Source organism: Coturnix japonica, chromosome 15, assembly GCF_054131305.1.
Source record: "Coturnix japonica strain WE chromosome 15, WE-NBRP24, whole genome shotgun sequence".
NCBI classification, from domain to species: domain Eukaryota; kingdom Metazoa; phylum Chordata; class Aves; order Galliformes; family Phasianidae; genus Coturnix; species Coturnix japonica.
In genome coordinates, this window is record NC_140677.1 from 15,651,447 (window position 1) to 15,670,154 (window position 18,708).

General features: G+C 57.2%; 2 protein-coding genes across 16 annotated transcripts in view; both read right to left on the bottom strand.

Moving 5' to 3' along the window:
- Positions 1–7: 7 nt before the first annotated feature.
- NICN1 (nicolin 1, tubulin polyglutamylase complex subunit) lies at positions 8–2,452 on the bottom strand. 2 transcript variants are annotated; one of them, XM_015874572.2, is made up of 6 exons: positions 1,919–2,071; positions 1,646–1,819; positions 1,463–1,576; positions 1,183–1,254; positions 329–433; positions 8–247 (listed from the first exon to the last, which is right to left on the bottom strand). In XM_015874572.2, the coding sequence occupies exons 1-6, from the start codon at positions 2,063–2,065 to the stop codon at positions 206–208; spliced, it is 654 nt and encodes a 217-aa protein (XP_015730058.2). In that variant the 5' UTR covers positions 2,066–2,071; the 3' UTR covers positions 8–205. The 2 variants fall into 2 exon arrangements, with proteins under 2 accessions (XP_015730058.2, XP_085373217.1); XM_085517091.1 differs by lacking the exon at positions 1,646–1,819 and having other exon boundaries at positions 1,919–2,452.
- Positions 2,453–2,947: 495 nt separating this feature from the next.
- Positions 2,948–18,708, bottom strand: part of DAG1 (dystroglycan 1) — a 30,869-nt gene continuing 15,108 nt past the window's right edge. For 10 of the 14 annotated variants that reach the window (XM_015874565.3, XM_085517083.1, XM_015874566.2 and 7 more), the window contains 2 exons: positions 12,932–13,336; positions 2,948–5,829 (listed from right to left, as the gene is read on the bottom strand). In XM_015874565.3, the coding sequence (XP_015730051.2) occupies positions 3,421–5,829; positions 12,932–13,213 (2,691 nt within the window). In that variant the 5' untranslated portion in view covers positions 13,214–13,336 and the 3' untranslated portion in view covers positions 2,948–3,420. Of the gene's footprint in view, positions 5,830–12,931; positions 13,337–16,520; positions 16,621–18,708 lie in introns of all 14 variants that reach the window. The other 4 variants (XM_015874567.3, XM_085517079.1, XM_085517078.1 and 1 more) reach the window with 1 other exon arrangement.

An 18,708-nucleotide genomic window follows, 5' to 3' on the forward strand; every position in this document is an offset into this window, starting at 1 on the left:
GGCGGCAGCGCGGTAGCAGCCTTTATCCGGAGCCACGGCGGCGGAACGCGCGGGGGCCGGGCCCCAACCGAGCCCGCGGGTGGCGGAGACGGCGCTGCGGGAGGGGCTGCGGGGCACGGCCGGGGGGCGGCGCGGGAGGAAGTGGGACAAAGGCCGGGTCGGAGTCCATCGGTTGCGGCATCCACGCCGGTTCCGGCGGCTCGGCTCAGCTGTAGGACAGCAGGTTGACGTCGTAGCAGCCGTCCACCTGCCGAGGGGACGCAGCGCTGAGCTCCGGCAGCGCCGCGGGGATCCCGGAGCGTGTTATCACCCCCCGCACCGCACTCACGTCGAAGCGCCCGATGCGCGAGGCCGCCTGGCGAGCTCGGACCACCTCCGTCAGCGCCCACATCTGCTGCAGCCCCGCCGCCACCTTGTCCGGGTCGGGCAGCTCCTGGAAGGCAGCGGGAGCGATACCGGGAGCGATACCGGGAGCGGGGCCGGGAGCGGGGCCGGGAGGGCCGGGCAGCCCTCGGGGCTGAGCCGCTGTGACACCGTGACCCTGAGCGGCACGGCCCCGTCCGGAGCGGGGACACGGAGCGGGGACACCGAGCGGGCCGTTGGCTAATGATTAAAACCTCATTGCGCCACCGAGGCTCAGCACCAGCCACGCTGCAGCTCGGCGCTCTGTTCCCAGCACGGCGTGACGTGGGGACACACACGGTGACAACCCGCGGGGACGTGGGTGACCCGAGCTCTGTCCCCGCTCTCCTTGGACTCTGCTCACCCGGAGCCCAGCGCTGCCGCTCGCGATGTCTCCACGGCCACCTCCTGAACCCCAAACCCCCCCCCCCCACCATCACCCAGCTCCGCTGTCCCCAGGCGGAGGATGAGCGGGTTTAAACAACACCTGGAGCCGCGGGTATTTTCCTTCTGAACTCTGCAAACTGCTCCCAGCGGCCTCGGGGTCAGGGATGGCTGCAGAAGGGCTGGAAGCTGCCCGGGGTCGGGTACCGGATTTGGGATGGTTGGGGTTGGGGTCAGAAGGGCCAGCAGCGCTGACACCGGCTGCTTTGCACATGGACGTGGTGGGTGGGAAGGACCAACCCCAGCACCGCCCACCCACACCTGCGCACCCCGGGGCAGGGCGGCCCCCACCCCCGCCCCACCCGCAGCACGGAACGGCCCCACTCACTCACTCACCCCGTGCAGGCTGGGGGGCTGCTCCGGGGGGCTCAGCTGGGACAGCCAGGAGGGAACGTCCTGCGGGGGGGTCTGCGGTGGAGCCAAAGGGTCACGCGGGGGTCTCCATCCCGCAGCCGCCCCTCACGCCCCACTTCGGGCCCCACCATCCTCCGTGTCGTTACGGGCGCTACGAGCATCGCTCCGCAGCACCGAAGGGGCGGCACTGCGGGGACCCCCGGCCCCACGCTCCCCTCTCCCCCCCCGGGCAGTGCCCGCACTCGGGGCCCCCTGGGGTCACCTTGCTGCCGGGGGGGAAGAGCTGCAGCTCCTCGATGCCGAAGTGCAGCCACGCCGGGGAGGGCTGCCGCAGGATGAAGCGCAGCGCCGTCACCTGCTCCATGTCACACAGCATCTGCGGGGGGACAGCGGGCGTCAGGCGGGGCGGGGGGGGACATTGTCCAGCCGTGCACCCGGGGCGGACCTGGGAGCGGCGGAGCGAGAAGTAATCCTGAGCGCCCGGCTCGGTGTGCGGGCACGGCATCAGCCGCAGGTCGCGGAGGCAGGTGACCCACTTGCGGGGTCCCGGCGGCCCGGCCCGCTGTGCCCGCACGCTCAGGAAGGCGGTGTAGAAGTTCTTGAAGACGATCTCGTGCACCTGCGGGGGGGGCGGAGCGGTCACGGCCCCGGACACGCACCGCGACCCGCCCGGTTCGCAGCCGGTACCGGCACCACCCGCCCCCGGCCCGCAACTCACGTCGGCCGCGCTGCCGCGGGGGAAGCGCACGTCAATGACGGCAACGCCGGGACGAGCCGCCTCCAGCCCCCCGGGCAGCTGCAGGGGGGCGGCGGGGCGGGCGGTGCAGGACAACGGGGAGCGACCCGGGCCCGCAGGTACCGACATGGCGGCGCCGGGCGGGGCTGGATGCGGGGCGGGATGGGGCCGGCAGGGGGAGCCATAAGCGGGCGGTGCGGGGCGGGATGCGGGGCGGGGCCGGCGGGATCCCGGCCCAAGAAGCGGAGCCGAACAGACGCTGTGAGCGTTACCCATCTTTAATGCTTTTGCTTTTGTAATAAAACAAGTTGAGGCTGTATCAAAAAATTTAGTAAAAAAAAAGTCGATTTGAGACGTCTCGGATCGCTCGGCCTGTCCGCCATCCTGCCGCTTTTTGCCTTCCATTGCCTTCCTCCCCCGCCCCTCCTTTATTCTTTTTCCTTTTCCATCCTTTCCCCCCTTCCCGGCAGCCCCCATCGCTGCACACACACACCGCCACCCGGCATCGCCCCCCATTAGTCCCGGTGTCGGACGGCACCGCGCTATGGAGCCCCCCCGCAGCTCCCGAACACCCCCCGCCCGGGGGTCGGCTCTACACGGAGCCCCCCCGACCCCCTTCCACCCCCCCGGGCACTCAGGGTGATGCAGGCACACAGCGCGGTGCCCGGCTCACCCCCCCTGGGTGCCCCCCGGTCCAGGCTGACCCCGGGTGAGAAGCACAGGATTGCTTTGAATAGAAAACGAAATCAAAACCGAAGCCGGAGCCCCCAGCACACAGCGCCAGGGCCGGCCGTCCTCAATGGCCATGTCCTCAATGGCCATGTCCTCTATGGCCATGTCCTCTATGGCCATGTCCTCTATGTTCACCCCTCTACCTAAACCTGCGACACCCCCGGAGCTTATCAGCAGCGTAGCGCTTCCATTCCGCCCCCCGCCCCCCAACCAGCCCCCAGCACTATACATGAGTTTAGGTCAACAGCAGATTAAACGTAACAACTTAAAACCATCGACTCTTGAGAAAGTCCCTTGAATTTAATTCTTTTTTTTAGGCTACCTTTCATGTTACGTCCTGTAGCTAGACACACGTGAATAGAAAAAACAGTACAGTTAGTGTTAAAGGCAAACAGCGGAGACCCAGAGTGCCACCCCAGTGCTGCCTGCTCGTCCCCCCCCTCCTCCCTGCCCTCCGTGCCGGCCCCGGCCGTGCCCGGAAGCCCCCCCCGCCAGGAAGGCGGTTTCGAGCTGAGAATTTCTCTATGAATAAAATAAAACCAAAGCTTGTTAGGCAAAAATAAAACGAGTGTCCCCCAGGTTCCATGGGCACTCCGGCGCGGTGGGCGCAGCCAGAGGGGGGCCCTGCTTGGGAGCGGGCTGGGATGGCGGCTTCCCGGCCGGCAAGGGGGTGGCCGGCCTGCAGGCGGCACCGGTGTGGGACCGGAGACCCCCGTGTCCCCCCATCCCCCCCACCGAGAGCGTCCCGTTCGTTAAGGGGGGACATAGGGCGGCGGGGAGCGGTATGGGGTCATGTTCTTCGGGCGGGAGCCCTTCCCCTCCATGGGAGCGGTGAAAGGGGGGGGTGGCTGGTAGGGCGGCGCGTTGGGGTCCTCGTCCCGCAGCGGCGTGTACTCCCCGATGGTGTCCTGGTTGAGCGGCGTGGTCTCGGGCATGCTCTGGTTGGGGTACTCCGGGGGGGGCAGCGGGGCTTTCTCCTCCTGCAGGATGAGGGGCATGCTGGAGGACGGCGGGGGCTTGGAGTCGTCCAGCTCGTCGGCGAAGATGATGGGCACGCCCTTCTTAATGAAGGTGGCCTGGTCTTCGATGGTCAGCTTCCCTTTCCTCTTCTTGCGGTAGCAGATCATGGCGATGATGCCGGCCACCAGCAGGATGGCGGCCACCACCACGGCGGGGATGACGGTGTGGAGGTACACGTCGTCTTCACTGCTCTTCTCAGGGTCCTTCCCAGCCGCCAACGTTGGCGTTGCCTCCGAGATCACCCTGCCGTCCTTGGTGACGGGGACAAACTGGATGTGTCTGCAGCTGCCCGAGCCCACGACCGACACGTTGAGAGGTTTGAACTCTGGCTGCAAGATGTTGGAGAAAGCCGGGCTTGGCCCCCCAGAGTCATCTGCAATCTTTCTGCTCAAAGTCCGGATCTGCTCGCGGGGGCAGGGCTCCAGAGGCAGCGTGTTGTTGGTCCATTCCACCACGATGGAGCCCTTGGTGATGTCCTGCACCGTGATGGTGCTGCTGTTCCTATCGCCGAACGCCAGGGCCAGCTTCTTCACCAGCATGATCTTCTTATGGATGTCATTCGCCACCGCGTTGTGGTCTCCTTCCAGCCTGGCCTTGAACTTCACCGGGGATTTGTCCCCATGGGGGCGTTTGTGGACGTGGATTTCAAAGGCGTCCACGGCAAACAGCCCCCCTTTGTCGGTGGCGTACATGAAGTACTCATGTTTGCCCACGTGGCTGCGGTCCGGCATGCCGTACATCAGCTGGCTGGTACTGTTGAACTGGACCCACGAATTCTCCTCTATCATCTGCTGCTCCTTCAGCTTCAAGGTCAGCTGCAGCTTGTCGGTGGTGGTGTCTTCCTTATCGTAGAAAGTATCTGAGGGTATTTTCACCTCAAAGTAGGTCCCCTCCCACGCGTCCACCCTGTCGATGTGGTTCGTCAGCTTGGGCGGCTCGTTAGGCTCCCAGGGCCGGGGGATGCCGCTGGCTGTGGTGCGCACGCGGGTGGGTGGCGAGGCGGTGGTCAGCTTGGAGATGGGGGAGCGGGTGGTGCTGGGGGGCTTTGTGGGACGGGGTGTTTTGGGCCGCCGGGTAGGTCTGCGCGTCGTCGCTGTGGAGGAGTCTGTGGTGGACGGCGTGGCGGGCTTCAGAGTGGAGACTCTGGGCTTCTTGGTGGTGGTGGTGGGTGGCGTGATCACCGCGGTGGGCTCCACGTAGCCGGGCATTGTGGGGCGAATCGGCACGGAGACCGTCCCAGTGCCTTCCACCAGCCTGGTTGGCTGGATCGGCCCGAGCGTGGGCGTCTGCACGATGGGGCCCCTCGTTCTGATGGTGACCGTAGGCTTCCTCGGCAGCGGGATGGGCTCCCTGACCGGAGGGGCTGTCGTCTCCGTGGGGGGAGCGATGGCGGGTGACGTTGGGGTGGGGACGATCCTCGTGGGCGGCTCTTGAGCGGCAGTGGTGGGAGGCCCAATGGCGGTCAGAGGCGTGGGGGTGGCGTTGATCTGCCGCCGCATCCTTTTTGGGAGGTGAGGTTTCTTGTTAGCGATGTGCCAGCCAACTACAGGGTAGCCAAGGCGGGCAGACATAGTCCCTTCTTTCGCCGGGGCCTCGACCTTGCTGATGTTGGGGACGCTGTTTTGGCTCAAAGAACAGCCCAGTTTCCACGAGAGTAAGGCCCCGTTTTCCACCACCTTCTTTGCGTTTCCCGGCCCAGCCATGAAGGCCGACATGTCAAAGAGTCTGTTATTTACAACAGGAACCAACTTCATGTTGTGAAGCTCCACTTCTGAGAAGCTCCTCATTCTGTTTAGAAGTTCAATCCTCTGCTTTGGTGTCATTTTTGTCAAATCGGCATCCAGAATGACGGTCAGGATGGTGACCGGCTCCTCTGCACCACACACGAACGGCACGGCATCACCCACGTCCTGGGCTGCCGCTCGCACCGACTGCGGCTCGCTGTGGTCTTCCTGGTGCACCTCTACGGAGAAGACGTTGGCGGCCTGTGGCACGTAGCTGCCGTTGGGGAAGGGCTGCAGCGTGGTAACCGAGATGTAGTGGACGCCCTTGTCCGTGTCCAGGGGCAGCCCTTCCAGGGAGCTGCTCTCCGCATTCCAGTGTAACCACGAAGGCAAGGACTCCTTCCCGGCTTCGGAGACCTGCCAAAGAAGAGACAGAAGAAGGCACTTTTAGAAGTAAGGCAGCAGGACGGACTATACCGGCAATAACGTTTAATTAAAAGGCTTGAGAAGAAAAAAAACCTGAAGGGTAACAACTGGGGAAGGAACAGCCTGGTGGGAGCGGGGCAGCCGGTGTCACCCCTCAGCACGGTGACAAGGACAGGCTCTGCGGGGTGCACCGGTCCCCAGGACCTGAAGGACCACAGGATCTCATCAAGCACTGCAAAGGTCGCCGGCCTGCAGGATTTCACTTTCATACAGTAACTTGCTTTCACAGACAAGAAATAACAGCTGCAGACCACAGACACCTCAGGACTCCAGCACAATGTTTACCCACGGCTTTTAGGTCACTGCAATGCTTTTTATATAGGGCTCGAGATGCAGATGGGCAGAATGCAATGCAGGATCACAGCTCCCTCTTTCTCAGCAAGCACCGGTCAGCCCTCGGGGGCCCTGATCCAGTTTCCTGGCCTCAGTGCCCATACAGAGAGCAGCCCACTCCCCTCAGCAGCAGCACCAGCTCCACAAATCCCACAGGGCAAGCAGCCTCACAGGGCCCTGCTCTGAAAGCCTGGGTGCCCAAGAGCCCCATGGAGAGGCTCACAGAGCTGCACAACAAGCAGATCCTTCTCCACTGGCTACTTTTCTGCCTTTCATCTGCTAAGAACAAAGCTGCTACTTCAAAAGGGTAAGGAGAACAAGAGGAGGCTGTCTGCAAGGAGAGCACAGGGGCTGGAAGCCTGCTGGGAGCAGCATGAGGACACTTTGTGCCAGAGCAGTGGAGGGCTGCAGGAATCAGCCCCACTCTGCCAGCCTGGGCAGGCCAGAGAGCGTGTCATGAGGCATGGAATGGTTTGTGGAGCAGAGTTTAAAGCTGTTAGCACATCTTTTAGTTAACGCCCAAGCCACAGTGTCAGAGAGCAGAGAATAAAGATTCCTGCTTGCACTGGAGGTAGAAAGCAGTCCCATGGACCTTCCATATCCATGTAGACCACCTAAGCCCAGGGCCCAAGATCTGATGCCCTCCCATCCAGTTCTCCTGTTCACCCCTTTGCTCTGGCAGTGCTGGCACTCTCCTCCCCACCACAGCAGGGACAGGAGCTGCTGTGACTCTGGCAGCTCCAGGGGGCATCAGCTCTTCAGCTGAGCCCCTTGGTGGGGGGCTGCCACCAATACACCTGTGGGGAGGTGAGGAGCAAACACACATGGGGATGTGGCCACAGCGCTGCTGAGACTCACACAGACTTTAATAGCGAGTGGTTAGATGCAAGCAGGATGTGTAATTTCAGGCTGTATGTGGGACAAGCCTCCCCCACCCATGTGCTCTGTGAGCCCCTAATTACAGGGTCACATGTTGCTGAGCTTCCCTGTGATCCAGGGCTTCTGCTGCTCCCTTAAGGACTCGTGTTAGGCTCCAGCAGAGCCCTCCATGTGGGTCCATCCTGGTCACGTCACTGCTGTTAGGGAACTGTGCTGCACGTGAGCAGAGCCCCACACTCTGTTCTATCAGCGTTTCCTTCCAATATTGCTTCCGACCGTATTTGCCAAGGCTGCACATAGTTAATGATTCGGGATCTCTTGCTTTCATGTACGGCTTCCCAGCTTTCAACGCACACCATAAATATCAGCCTTAAGCCCCATAATTTCCCGCAGGGTTCTGCTTTCAAAACAACTCTTCTGTTGCTCAAGAAAAGAGGGCTGCCTTTGTTTTTCCTATAGCTGAGATAATTGTAAACCAACGCTTATCGGCTAAAGGTTACAGCAGCCTGGCAGCGTGCTGAAGACCATCACAAAATGAGTAATTTTAAATCCTCGCAGGGGTCTGGCTGGCTCCGAGACCCCGCTCCCAGCACACACATGCACTGCTGTTATTTTTAGGCCAGCCAGGAACAGGCAGGCAGCTCATAAATGAAGATAGCTCCATTTGATTTGTTTTTCAAACTTGGAGCTCAGAGCCCTGTAGCCAACGAGACAAAGACAAGCAAACAAGCTGTGAGTAGAGCTGCTGCCTCCGAGGGAATTCAGGCAGAAAAAACCTGCATTCTTGCCTACAAAAGTCCCCTCTAATCCTCCAAGTATTCAGTCCTCCTCCTCCCATGGAATCCTGTAGAAAGCAGGCAGTGATCCCGTGCCAGGACGGCCGCGGTGCCAGGACACAGCCCTGCTGGGTGGAGGTGAATGTTGGGGGCAGCGGGGAGACCCCTCAGCCCTGTGCTGTGAGACCTGCGAGAACCAGGACTGAGGACTCCATGTTCCCACTTCCCATGCCCTCTCCTATGAAGTCTCAGACAGCTGCTGGGCTGTGGGCTGCTCTCCTGCAGCTCTTTGCTGCCTCTTCTTGCCATACCCATGCCTGTGGCAGCAGATGCATGTGGGCTGAGCCCCAGTGCCATGCAGGACTGCAGCACAGGGCACGGCCTGAGCCTCCCCACCTGCTCCTGGAGGCTGGGAGGGAGGTGGGTGCCACATTGCACAGATGCAGCCACCCCGCTCTGCTCCCCCAGCACCACCCGCTGGCCCCGTGCCGGGCGGCCACCCCCAGCTCATGCCATTCCCTGCTGTGCCCGCGCTCCCACTATAAGGGCACCATTCAGAGTCCTGCCAGGCCTGGGCGAGGGAACACAGCGGCCGCTTCACTGGAGGTCACGGCAGAACTCGGAGAGTCCCAAGAAACCCTCCTTTCATGGGGCCCGCAGCCGCCTCAGAAGGGTTTGTGCAGCTGCTTTGTCACGGCACAGCCCACGCGCTGCCCTATGGCATGGCTGGGGGTGAGGAAAAGCCTCACGTGGCCCCAAAATGCAGCTCAGGGCGGGCTCTTCCCTCAGAGCGACTTTCTGTAAGCTAAAGGCCAAAGGGAAGTGCAAATACCACAGGGCGGAGATGCCGAGCACCGAGGGCTGCTGCTGCCAGCCCTGCACTTTCCTCCTGCCACCAGCACATGATGGAACCTGGCACCAGGGAGAGGCTGTGCACAGGGTGCTGCTGCTTCCCATCTTGCTTTGGTCTCCCCGGATGCTCAGGGCAGCGGCCCGGCTGAGCAGGACAAAACAAGGAACTTCCCAGCCCGTCTGAAGAGCTGGTTTATAATTAGATTGAGTCACATTTTCCACTCCTCCAAATTCAGAGCTTGTTACTAAGCACGCACTGAAAATGCCAAACTCCCCGACTGTTTTGCTGCAGGAAGGAGATAAGCAGCCCCTCAGCCCCCCCAACAGCAGCCTTATCAGCTCCCCTTATCGCTCCCATTGCGGCATCGCGCTCAGGCAGTGCCCTGCCCAAGGAGCCCTTTGCCTGGACCTGCTCCAGACATCGCCTCTATCCCAGCACAGCCCCCGTAAATAGCTGCTGCTGTTGCTTCATCCGTCAGTTAGTCAAGGTCTAAGGAAACTGGGGACGAGGTGGAGCTGCTGCAGTGTTTCCCTTCCATACAGCTCACTGTGCCCAGCACCCTTTGCTCAGCCCGCTGCTATGGGGCTGGTGCTGACATCGAGGCATGGTCCCGATGGCCGATCCTAATGCCAGGACTCCTGCACCCCAACCCTATGGGTTCTGATTGTAAAACAAGGCACCTGAGGGCTGCTACGAACAGCACAAGTTCAACAAAACGACCTAACAGTTGTGTCTGAGCTGCATGCCTTGCAACTACAAGCCACATTCAGACCTGGGGGCACTGCCTGGTTCCTGGAGAGGCACTGGAAGCCCAGATGTCTCCTATTTCCTGCAACCAGACCGGAGAAACGCTGCCTCTGGTTCAGTTTGGCACTAGGAAGCTTCTCCTACAGACGTCAGATGCTTTCTGCAACAGCTTCCCCAGCAGCCAGATCAGCTTCTTGGAGCCAGGACAGGGGTAAATCACATCAATGCTGTCCTTTGTCTGGGTTTAATTCGGCATTGGCTTTCCTGACGTGAGTGGGGGCATCAGCTCTGCCACGCTGAGCAGAGAGCTGCACTTGCTGTAAAAGCCACAAAAGACCCAAATGCTTTAAGTGTTAGTGCTGCTGCCCTCGCCTTCATTATCTGCTGTCCCTCAGGAAGCCATGGGAGGTGTAGATTTTCATGCAGGGACAGTGGGACAGCCGTAAAGGCAGCACTCCCAGACCTCACTGAGAACAAGAACAGTAACACCAAATCCCAGACCACTCACCTTGGCCAATGTGCTCTTCTGGGATCTCATGAACTGGAAGCAGAAAGACTACAGGGTGCTGCAGCTGATCATACAGGGTTTGAACCAAAGGCAGACATGGAAAAGCACACAATTGTGGGATGGGGTATTTATAGCAGTGAAAAGCAAGTTTTATACAAGGCTCCAGTAACATTTTGCCTGCAGTATTTTGGATAGCTCAGGTCAGGCACCCACAAGAAAAATAAACCCAAGCTGGAAGAGGTGCAGAAGGCAGCTGCAAAATGAGGAGAGGAAAAGAAAGCTTATTTTATGGGGAAAGACTAAAGAGATTGGCTTGTTTAATCTAATCAAATCAAGGCAGGAGAACATGCCTGTCACTTATAAATACATAAAGGAAGTAAATATTATGAAGGTGGAAGAGAGATTCAGGCTAAAGGGCAGCACAAATATTTCTAGCCATCTCTAAATTTAGGCTAGAAGTTGCATTTTTAATCAGAACAGCCCAATTCTGGAACAGTCTTCAAATGGAAGCAGTAAGAGCAGGAAATCCAACTGTTTTTATCCTGGGTGCAATGAGTTCCCCCACAACAGGATGCAGCTGAGCACGCTGCCCGGGAGGCTGCAGAGATGAACAGGTCAGGGTTTGCTCCTTCATCTGCACGTCCACCTCTGCATTCTGACGGGCTGCCCCAGCACAGTGGAATAAACTGAATAAACTTGCTTTTGTGCTCAGCCATAACGTCTCACCTGCTCTGAAGCTGCCTGGGGGTGGCAGGGAAGCACTGGTGCCTGCTGGCAGCAACACATACCTGAGTGCACAGCGAGCCCACGCAGCTGGGCAGGCGCCTGCCAGCCACTCCTCCGCAGCGCTGCCAATGCTGCCCGTTGTTTCCAGCCCACAACCAAGTACGCAGAGAAAACTACTTTGTCTACAGGCGGCTGGAATCTGCTAACAAGCAGGGAGAGGAGCCGAGAGGCAGCTTCAAGGGGCTCCCCACCACAGTGCTGACTGAGCCTACAAATCATGGGTGGGAACTGCCTAGAAATGGAGCATAATATGAGAGGATATCCAGCTTAGAAATTTAAAGGGACTGAACGTAGGCATGCACATCTCTTTGTAAGCGCTCATCCACTGCTACATCTCTAAAGGGTGTCCTTACTCTCTCTCATTAGGGTTCAAGTACCCCAGATGCACCATGTTATCGCTGCTCTGGCTGAGGCAGCCTGAGAAAAAGAGCAGAGCAGCTTGCCCTGAAAGCACCCCAGCACTCCAGGATTGCCTACGCACTTCTCACCAGCCAGGAACCAAATCCCCACTGGGAAGGCTGGCCTCGCTCAGCAGCCAACGCAGCTCTCGTTGCAAGGGAGAGCCCTTCCAGATGCGCTGCTAAGCGAGGCCAGGAGCACTGCCACAGAGCCTGCCTCACTCTTAACATCAATTTCAAGGTGAACAGATGCAATGTGCACTCAGGCAAACCCATGTAGGACAAACCATGTATCTACGTCACAGTCAGCAACTGCTCCTCCAGCCCCATTCCAGCAGCTCCTTTTGCTGCTCTCCAAGCATCTGTTGCCATCAGCAAACACGCCTTGACACCAGTGGCAGAAGCACTGTTTGAAGCTATTAGATGGGGCTGAAATAACTTATCACAGAGCCACCCAACAGCTATCAAGGATGACTGATGTGCCAGGAAGAGGAGAGCGAGGGAGCTGTGGTGTTGAGCAAGCACTGAGAATGTCTTTTTGCCATCAAAGTAGCCATTAGACGACACCAAAACAAGCCGCTCTGCAACAAAACTCCAAATCAAAGCCATCGTTTCTGTAACACAAGATCTTAACAGCTTCCTCAAGTGAACTCACAGTGAAAGATAAAGCTCCCGCGGTGCTGGCAGCAGCTCATGGGCACTGCAGCCCTGAACAACTCCCCTGCTCACAAAGATCCACACTGAAGAGTCTGCTCCCTCCAAAGCTGCAGCCTGGTACCCTGGTGTAAGTGTGCTGTGCTAACAAACCCCCACCTGGCAGTGGTTCAAGCACGGCAGCCACCACCACTCTCCATCAGGTTAATTAAGCATCACAGCCCTTGCTCTGAAACCAGCTCGCCCCATCTCCAGCTAACCCCAGGGCTCACCCACCACACCTCTCTCCCCCATCTGACAGACAGCCTGTCAATAACAGATGCATTCCTCAGATGTTCTACCTGCCATCAGCACGCTGCAGTCCCGGAGCTGCTGCTGGAGACGGGGAGATCCTGAATCTGGATTGAGGTAATTGCACAACAGCATGCACAGCTACAACAAACCTGCCTGCAGGGAGGGGCTGAGATGTCAGGCTGCCTCCCAACTTGCTCTACATCCCCAGCAGACGCTGAGACAACTTCCCAGCACCATTCCAGAAAAGGACAAGATCTGAACAAGTTTGTGTTTGGCAGCATGTCTGTCCTCCTCCAGGCTGTCCCAACGCCTCCTTGCCCCCAGGACTGCTTACAAAGCTCAGTTTTTGGGTGTCTGCAGTGCCAGTAGGTCAGACAAAAAGAAAGGTTCTCATCTTCCCAAGAGAACTTAGGGACAAGGTCAGGAAAGACTACGTCAAACACAGAGCAGAGCCGTGCTCTCAGAACACAGCCTGTTTGTCCGACAATATTTTGTTACCATAGTGAAGCAGCTCCCCGAGTGTCACAGCAGCAGTCTCAGGCAATCCACGGCTGCCCCAGCCCTGAGGCTGCATCTCCCCATGAACATGCCCATAGTAACACAGGCTGTGTGCCTTACAGCTCAAGTGCAGCCAACAAACCTCATCTCAGGGGAGAAGACGTGTCTCTTATGCCTTACCGTAAAGAAACTTTGCAAGGAGGTGAGGAAGGTGTATATCCTTCTTTCCCAGCCCTACAAAGCCACCCGATCTCATGGTAACCCCACAAACAACTGAAAATGAGTCCCAAGGAATGACATTTCTCACCTGGACTACTTCTCCATTGGAAGCAATTAAATCTGTGGGGATGGAGACTCTGAAGAAGCGTCCCACCACGGCGGAGCTGTCTGGTATCCCCACCACAGCCGGCACAGTCTCTCGGAGGTCCGAGAGCACGGAGTGCATGGAGGCCTCCAGCTGGTTTTCCCAGTCCCGCACCACTTCTCCTGGCTCGCTGGGCCAGTGGCAGCGAGCTGAGGCTGCAAGCAACAGCACTGGGAGCAAAGTCCTCCCCAGGAACGGGGGCTGCAGGACACATCCAACAGTCATTGTGCCCGGCGGCTCTCGGACGGCGCTCCAGCAGGAGGGGGGACGTGGGGTGTGCAGGCACAGCAGTGCGGGCAGGGGATCTGCCACTCCTCACAGCAGCCTCATCCTAAGGGTCCTGGCAACCTGAGGGAAGAAAAGAAACTCATCAGCAAATTAAATGCAATCCCCAGCCAGTATGAAGGCCCCTAGAAACCTCTGATACTCAGTGCACGACAGATGCTTCCGCTCCTGCATCCCATAGCATGGCTTCTCAAACCAGGCTTGCTCTCAGTTTCAGCCTTTGGGATTAGCCAGTGTTCATACCCAACTTTGGAGCCAGCAACATGCACTCTAGGATCAGACCTAAGCTATGCATGTGAGGCCACAGAGAGCACTTAGGGCTGGGCTACCTTGGATCCAAGTGCTCAGGCACCTTTAACAAACCCTTTATTTCCCGGGCTGAAAGCAGCAGCTCTGAATAAGCACCTGGATGGACGTGGTGAAGTTGGATGAGCCTGGAGTCACCCCAACAAGAGAACTACCACAGCAGGTATCCACAGAACTTCCAGCGTGCTCTGCACATCTTGTTCTGAAAGCTCTGGAGAGAGAACAAGGCTCTGCAGGAGGTCCTGGTGAGGCCACTGACTGCCACAGTGAGAAACCAAGACACTGTCACTCTGCACAGGGCTATAAGGAGGCAGAAAGAGGCAGAAAGAGGCCCTCAGCCTCCATAGAGCCTGCACCCATAGCACCTATAGATCCTCATCCATGAGCTCCCTCCTCCAGCAGGATCCGCGCTGCCCTGCTTGGCAGAACCACCACAAAGGTTCAAGTTAGTCCTGAATTTCAGGATGTTTTGCTCTGTCTGATCTTATGAAAGCACCGAGTTTCTCTTTATCCTCCTGCTTCTGTAAGAGCTCTTTCGGGTCTCCACTTTGAACCTCCAAAACGTTGGATTAAACATCAAAGCTGGGATCAACATCTGCTTTGGCTTTGGTGCTCAACACACGTGCCAATGTTGATGCCTGATTGCCGATGCCAAATCCCCATCTCAGAGCACGCAGCCGGGCCTGCTGGGTGATGCTGATATGATGCTGACTTGTCAAGGCAATGCTGGAGCTGCCTCTTCCACGCAACCACAAGGCCCTGCTGATGTGCTAAGGATATGCACTGCTTCATATGGAGGAACACAGAACAGAGTGGCCAGAAGACGGGGCTGGAAGCGAGACCTGCACAACACAGCTCCTGCCAGCCATGGGACCTTGCTGTGTGCCCACTGCAGGACCAGGAGGAGCATGGTCCCAGCAGGAGTGCAGCTGCCCTGGGAATTGCTTCTGCGTGGCCAACTTCATCAGGGCTCCAGCAAGAAGCTGCTAAAGCGAGCCCCAGCCCAGCTGCACCTAATCCAATTGCTCAAGTATGGTCACATCAGTGGGCTGCTGTAATTAATCACTGCCAGCACGTTAATGCCTCTGAACCCTGCACGCTGAAAGCCTGGGTAGCTGCCTTCCTATGCCATGCTCCAGATAAGAAGGAATTAAGGAGAGCAAGGAGGAATCCCACTTACCTGAGCTGCTTATTTATTACTGTCCCCATAAAGACAGCACTGAACAGCCTCTCCCTAACGAAGCCAACTCAGAGCAGAATGCAATGGGCTGGTGCAACTTCTCAAAGCACATCTATTGTATGTGCACGGCTCTTGTGCGTGTTCCCACAGGAGCATCTCCAGGCAAGTCCCATCAGTGGCTGCGTGTCGAGGCAGCGAGGAGGAATGATGCAATGCAGTGCGAGGGCTGGGTGCAGACAGGGGCACAGTGCTGCATGCACCCTGGTGCCGACTGCTGCTCCATGCATGGCTGTGGGAGCTGGGGGGGTGGGTGGTTTCTCCCACCCTCCATCCACCTGTGTGCTCTGCAGTGACCCAGGCACTCAGCAGCTCCAGCCTCTGCATTGCCCGGGTGAGTTACAGGAGGGACGTGCAGGAGGACAGTTGCTCAGGGACATTTGTCACGCAGCTGGCACAAGCAAAAGGACAAAGCTGGGGATGGACGCTCTCCCTCCACGCAGCCCCCACCGAGGACACCCTGAGCAGACACGTGCAGGAGGACGTGCATGGGATGGGATGCCTCTCTGAAAGACAAGCTCACCCCTGCAGTTGTGATTTAACGCTGAAGTGCCAGCTGTCCTGCACGCCTGTAACCATAGACCAAATGTGAAGTAGCAGGTTCCGTTCATCTCCAGCACAGCTGTTGTCAGCAACAGGAAACCCTGACACTGAGCAAGAATCTAGGGGAAAAAGCAACAAAACTCAGCTGTGCTGGGCAGGGAGACGAGCAGCATTTCTGCCGATGGGAGCTGCAAACTGTCACTAGCTGCCTCAGGTCACGCGTACCAAGAGCCGCTCCATGGAGCTTGCAGGGGAAGTGGTCACAGCAATCGACACCTCAAAGTGGTTTTTATTCTGCTAGAGTAAGCACCCAGATATTTAACCTACTCAATAGCTCAGGGGAAGCTTTCCTGCTACTCATCAGGACCTTCTCTTTGCAAGCTAGAGCTCTGTACCAAGAAGGAACCAGGCGCTTGCCAACCTGACTCTGCTAGAAGACCAGGTGGATGCCCCCCAGCTGTTAGATCCTGCTTGCAGGTCCCTCAAAACCCATGCTTAGCATGTGCCACTGCGATGCCCTGGAGCTCAGGAGAATCCACACCACCCATCTCTGTGCCAGACCTGCACAAGTTACCCCAGCAGTGATTTTGGCAGGGTGGGACTTCTCTCTTTGATGAGAGCTTCAGCAACCACAATCTGTCCCTTCCTCCCACTTTGCTCTTCCATACAACCCAGATCATATCTTCAAGTGTGCTCAGTTAAAAGGAAACTCAGATATCATCTGCCCAAATATTTAGGATGCCTCAGAGACCATTTTTTCCCTGCATTAGGAACATCGCAGCCAGAACTACCACGGTCCTGGAAGCACACAGGAAGATCAGGAGAAATCCATGGAGGTGGCTCAGAATAACAGCTGAAGACTGCTTCACTGAGCTGTCCTCACGTCAGACACCGCCTACAGCCTCCAAAGAAGGACCAGAAGGGATTATGTGGATACAGGACAGACCCTGCATGAGAAACAACTGCACTGCCCTGGGGAAAAGAGGGCAGAGCGCTACAGGTACAGAGGCACCAGGGGCTGGGAGCAGAGGCTGCTGATGGATGCACCAGGAGCAAGGCATGCTCCAAGCTCAGCCCTGTACAGAAGGAGGCTGTGAATGTGATAAATGTTAAATCCCAAGGAGGAGGGAGGGACAGGTCAGCTTTAAGGAGAGAAGTTACCAAGGCACTGCTTCTGGCTCGAGAAGCACTCTGTGATGGATCCCAGGGCAGCACTCCGGGCGGGTATGACTTGCATTCCTCCTCGGGTGTCTTCTCCTGGCTGTAATTGGAAAGGGCATATAGGCTAAATATACAGCTGCAGCGGGGAGGAGCAAAGGTCTGCTTGTTCTTAAGGGCATTCAGTTTAACCTGGCTTTGACTTCACTTGATTTGCCACCGCAAAGCCAGCCCCTGAGGAACACAACTCCTGATTTCACCTAAAACAGAGCTAGAGAGCATAAACATCCTCAGACATTCTGTGTTTAACAGAACCTAAGCTAAAGCTAGTCCTGAAAGTCACAGGGAATTAAACAATTAAACAAGTTAGCCTCGACTTCTTTGGTTTTAAGAGCTTTTTACCACCAGAGCTATAGAAATGCATATTCTGAATACAAACACGACAGGCATGTATGCATCCATGCATATGAATGCTTTATCAGATTCCAAGATGCAGTGAAGAAACAGAACTCAGGGCACCGAGATAAAACAGGTATTTGTCCTCCCAAATTCTCTTTTGTAAAGACAGCATTCCATAGCTTGGAGCAAATTCAGCGAGATAATGCTGAGATGAAGGCAGCAGCTTTACCAGAGTGTTCCAGCAGGAACCATCCCGTCCCAGTGTCTGTTACTCACCATCCACCAGTTGCCTGAGTCCAATTCAAACCAGCTAATGACCTTAGAAGTCACTGCAATGAGGAATGCAGATCTGTGCACTGCCCACCTCCATCCTGCCACTGATGGGCTGGAGTCCTTCCCCCATCTCATGCTCTACATGGGACAAAATCCTTCCCCAGCCCCCAGCAATCTCAGCTGAAAGCCACAGAAATCCTTCCTCCCTGTGCTGCCCCGCTGTGCTGTGCAGGTGTTCGCTTTGGATGCAGCTACGAGCACTGAAACAAACGGGACCAACCAGATTTGCAACTCTTGCCTGACTTCTTAATTGAATTAAAGGCTGAACAAACCCCCTCAAGAGGCTTCAGGGAGCCCACACGGAAGAGAAGCAATGAATATCCTCATCAGAGAGGACGCTTCCACTGGACATCTTGTCCTGGTAAAGCACTAAGGATCCCACACAGAAAGGAGATCGACCCCAAGGGATACATTCTCATGGCCAGCAAAGCAGGAAATCTCACTGCAGCTTCTCCCAGCTCAGCCCCCTGACCACCCCGTGTGCTGGAAGCCACACAGAGCAGAGGTCAGCCTGGGAGCATCCATTTAGCCAAGGAAACTCGCCCATCATCCCGGCCACCTGTTTTGTGTTTGCTAAAATAAAAGGCACGAAGCCTTGTCTGTCAAATTAGCAAACAGGAGCTGTCAGTGAGGTGGGGGAGAGCCTGATGGCAGGGCAGACCCCTGAGTTCCTTCAGAACTGTGCTTCCAAACCATGAGAATAAGGAGGCTGAAGCTCTGACAGCTCCTGCAGTGCTTGGATGCTGAGATCCTGGCACATGCAGCCATACAGCAAAGTATTGCCTAATTATCACCAGAACAGCCCTGTGCATTGAGCATTGCACTAGGACATGGCTGCAAACAGGCAAACCTCAGCTGTGCTGGTGGCATCAAGGGGCAGCCGGCAGCACGCTGTGTATCCCAGCATGAGGAGCAAACAACCCCAGGCCTGCAGGCACCAAACCACACTGAAAAGGGAGAATCTTAATGAGGTTTTGCATTCATCCAAATGTTGTTTTGCTGGATGGTTTTATGCAGAGGCAGCCGCATTCCAACCGTTTATCATCACCTTCTGAGTATTCCAAGGGATTCCTCAGATAGGGAAGTATTTCAAGAGGGTCTTTAAGCATCCATTTCCCACCTGAGTACCAGGCAGGACTGAAGGGATGGGCCCAAGGCCTTCCCCCACACCAGGAGCCCGACTGCTGCTACCAATGGGACACGAGGCATAAGAGCAGATGGGAGGCAGACAAGGGAGTGAGGCGAGCCAGTTTCCAGCACTCCACTTACATAGGCAGCATCATTGATGTCCTCAGTGGCTGCGTAGCTAAGGGCCAGCACATTGTTTGTAAGCATCCTGCTGTTCCATCAGCTCCTGCACCCCACCCTGCAGCCCCAAGCATGAAGATGCAGCGCCATGGAGCTGCTCTGCCTTTATTGCTCAGGGACTGGAACTGTCACAGCTCTTCCTCTGAACACA

Excerpts from the sequence above, each read along its gene's own strand:
- NICN1 (XM_085517091.1), bottom strand. The coding sequence starts at position 2,452 with ATGGGGGGCGATGCCGGGTGGCGGTGTGTGTGTGCAGCGATGGGGGCT. Across the intron at positions 1,255-1,462 it reads TCTTCCCCCCCGGCAGCAAG|ACCCCCCCGCAGGACGTTCC; the intron begins GTGACCCCAGGG and ends GCTCCACCGCAG. Across the intron at positions 248-328 it reads CGCGCATCGGGCGCTTCGAC|GTGGACGGCTGCTACGACGT; the intron begins GTGAGTGCGGTG and ends TCCCCTCGGCAG.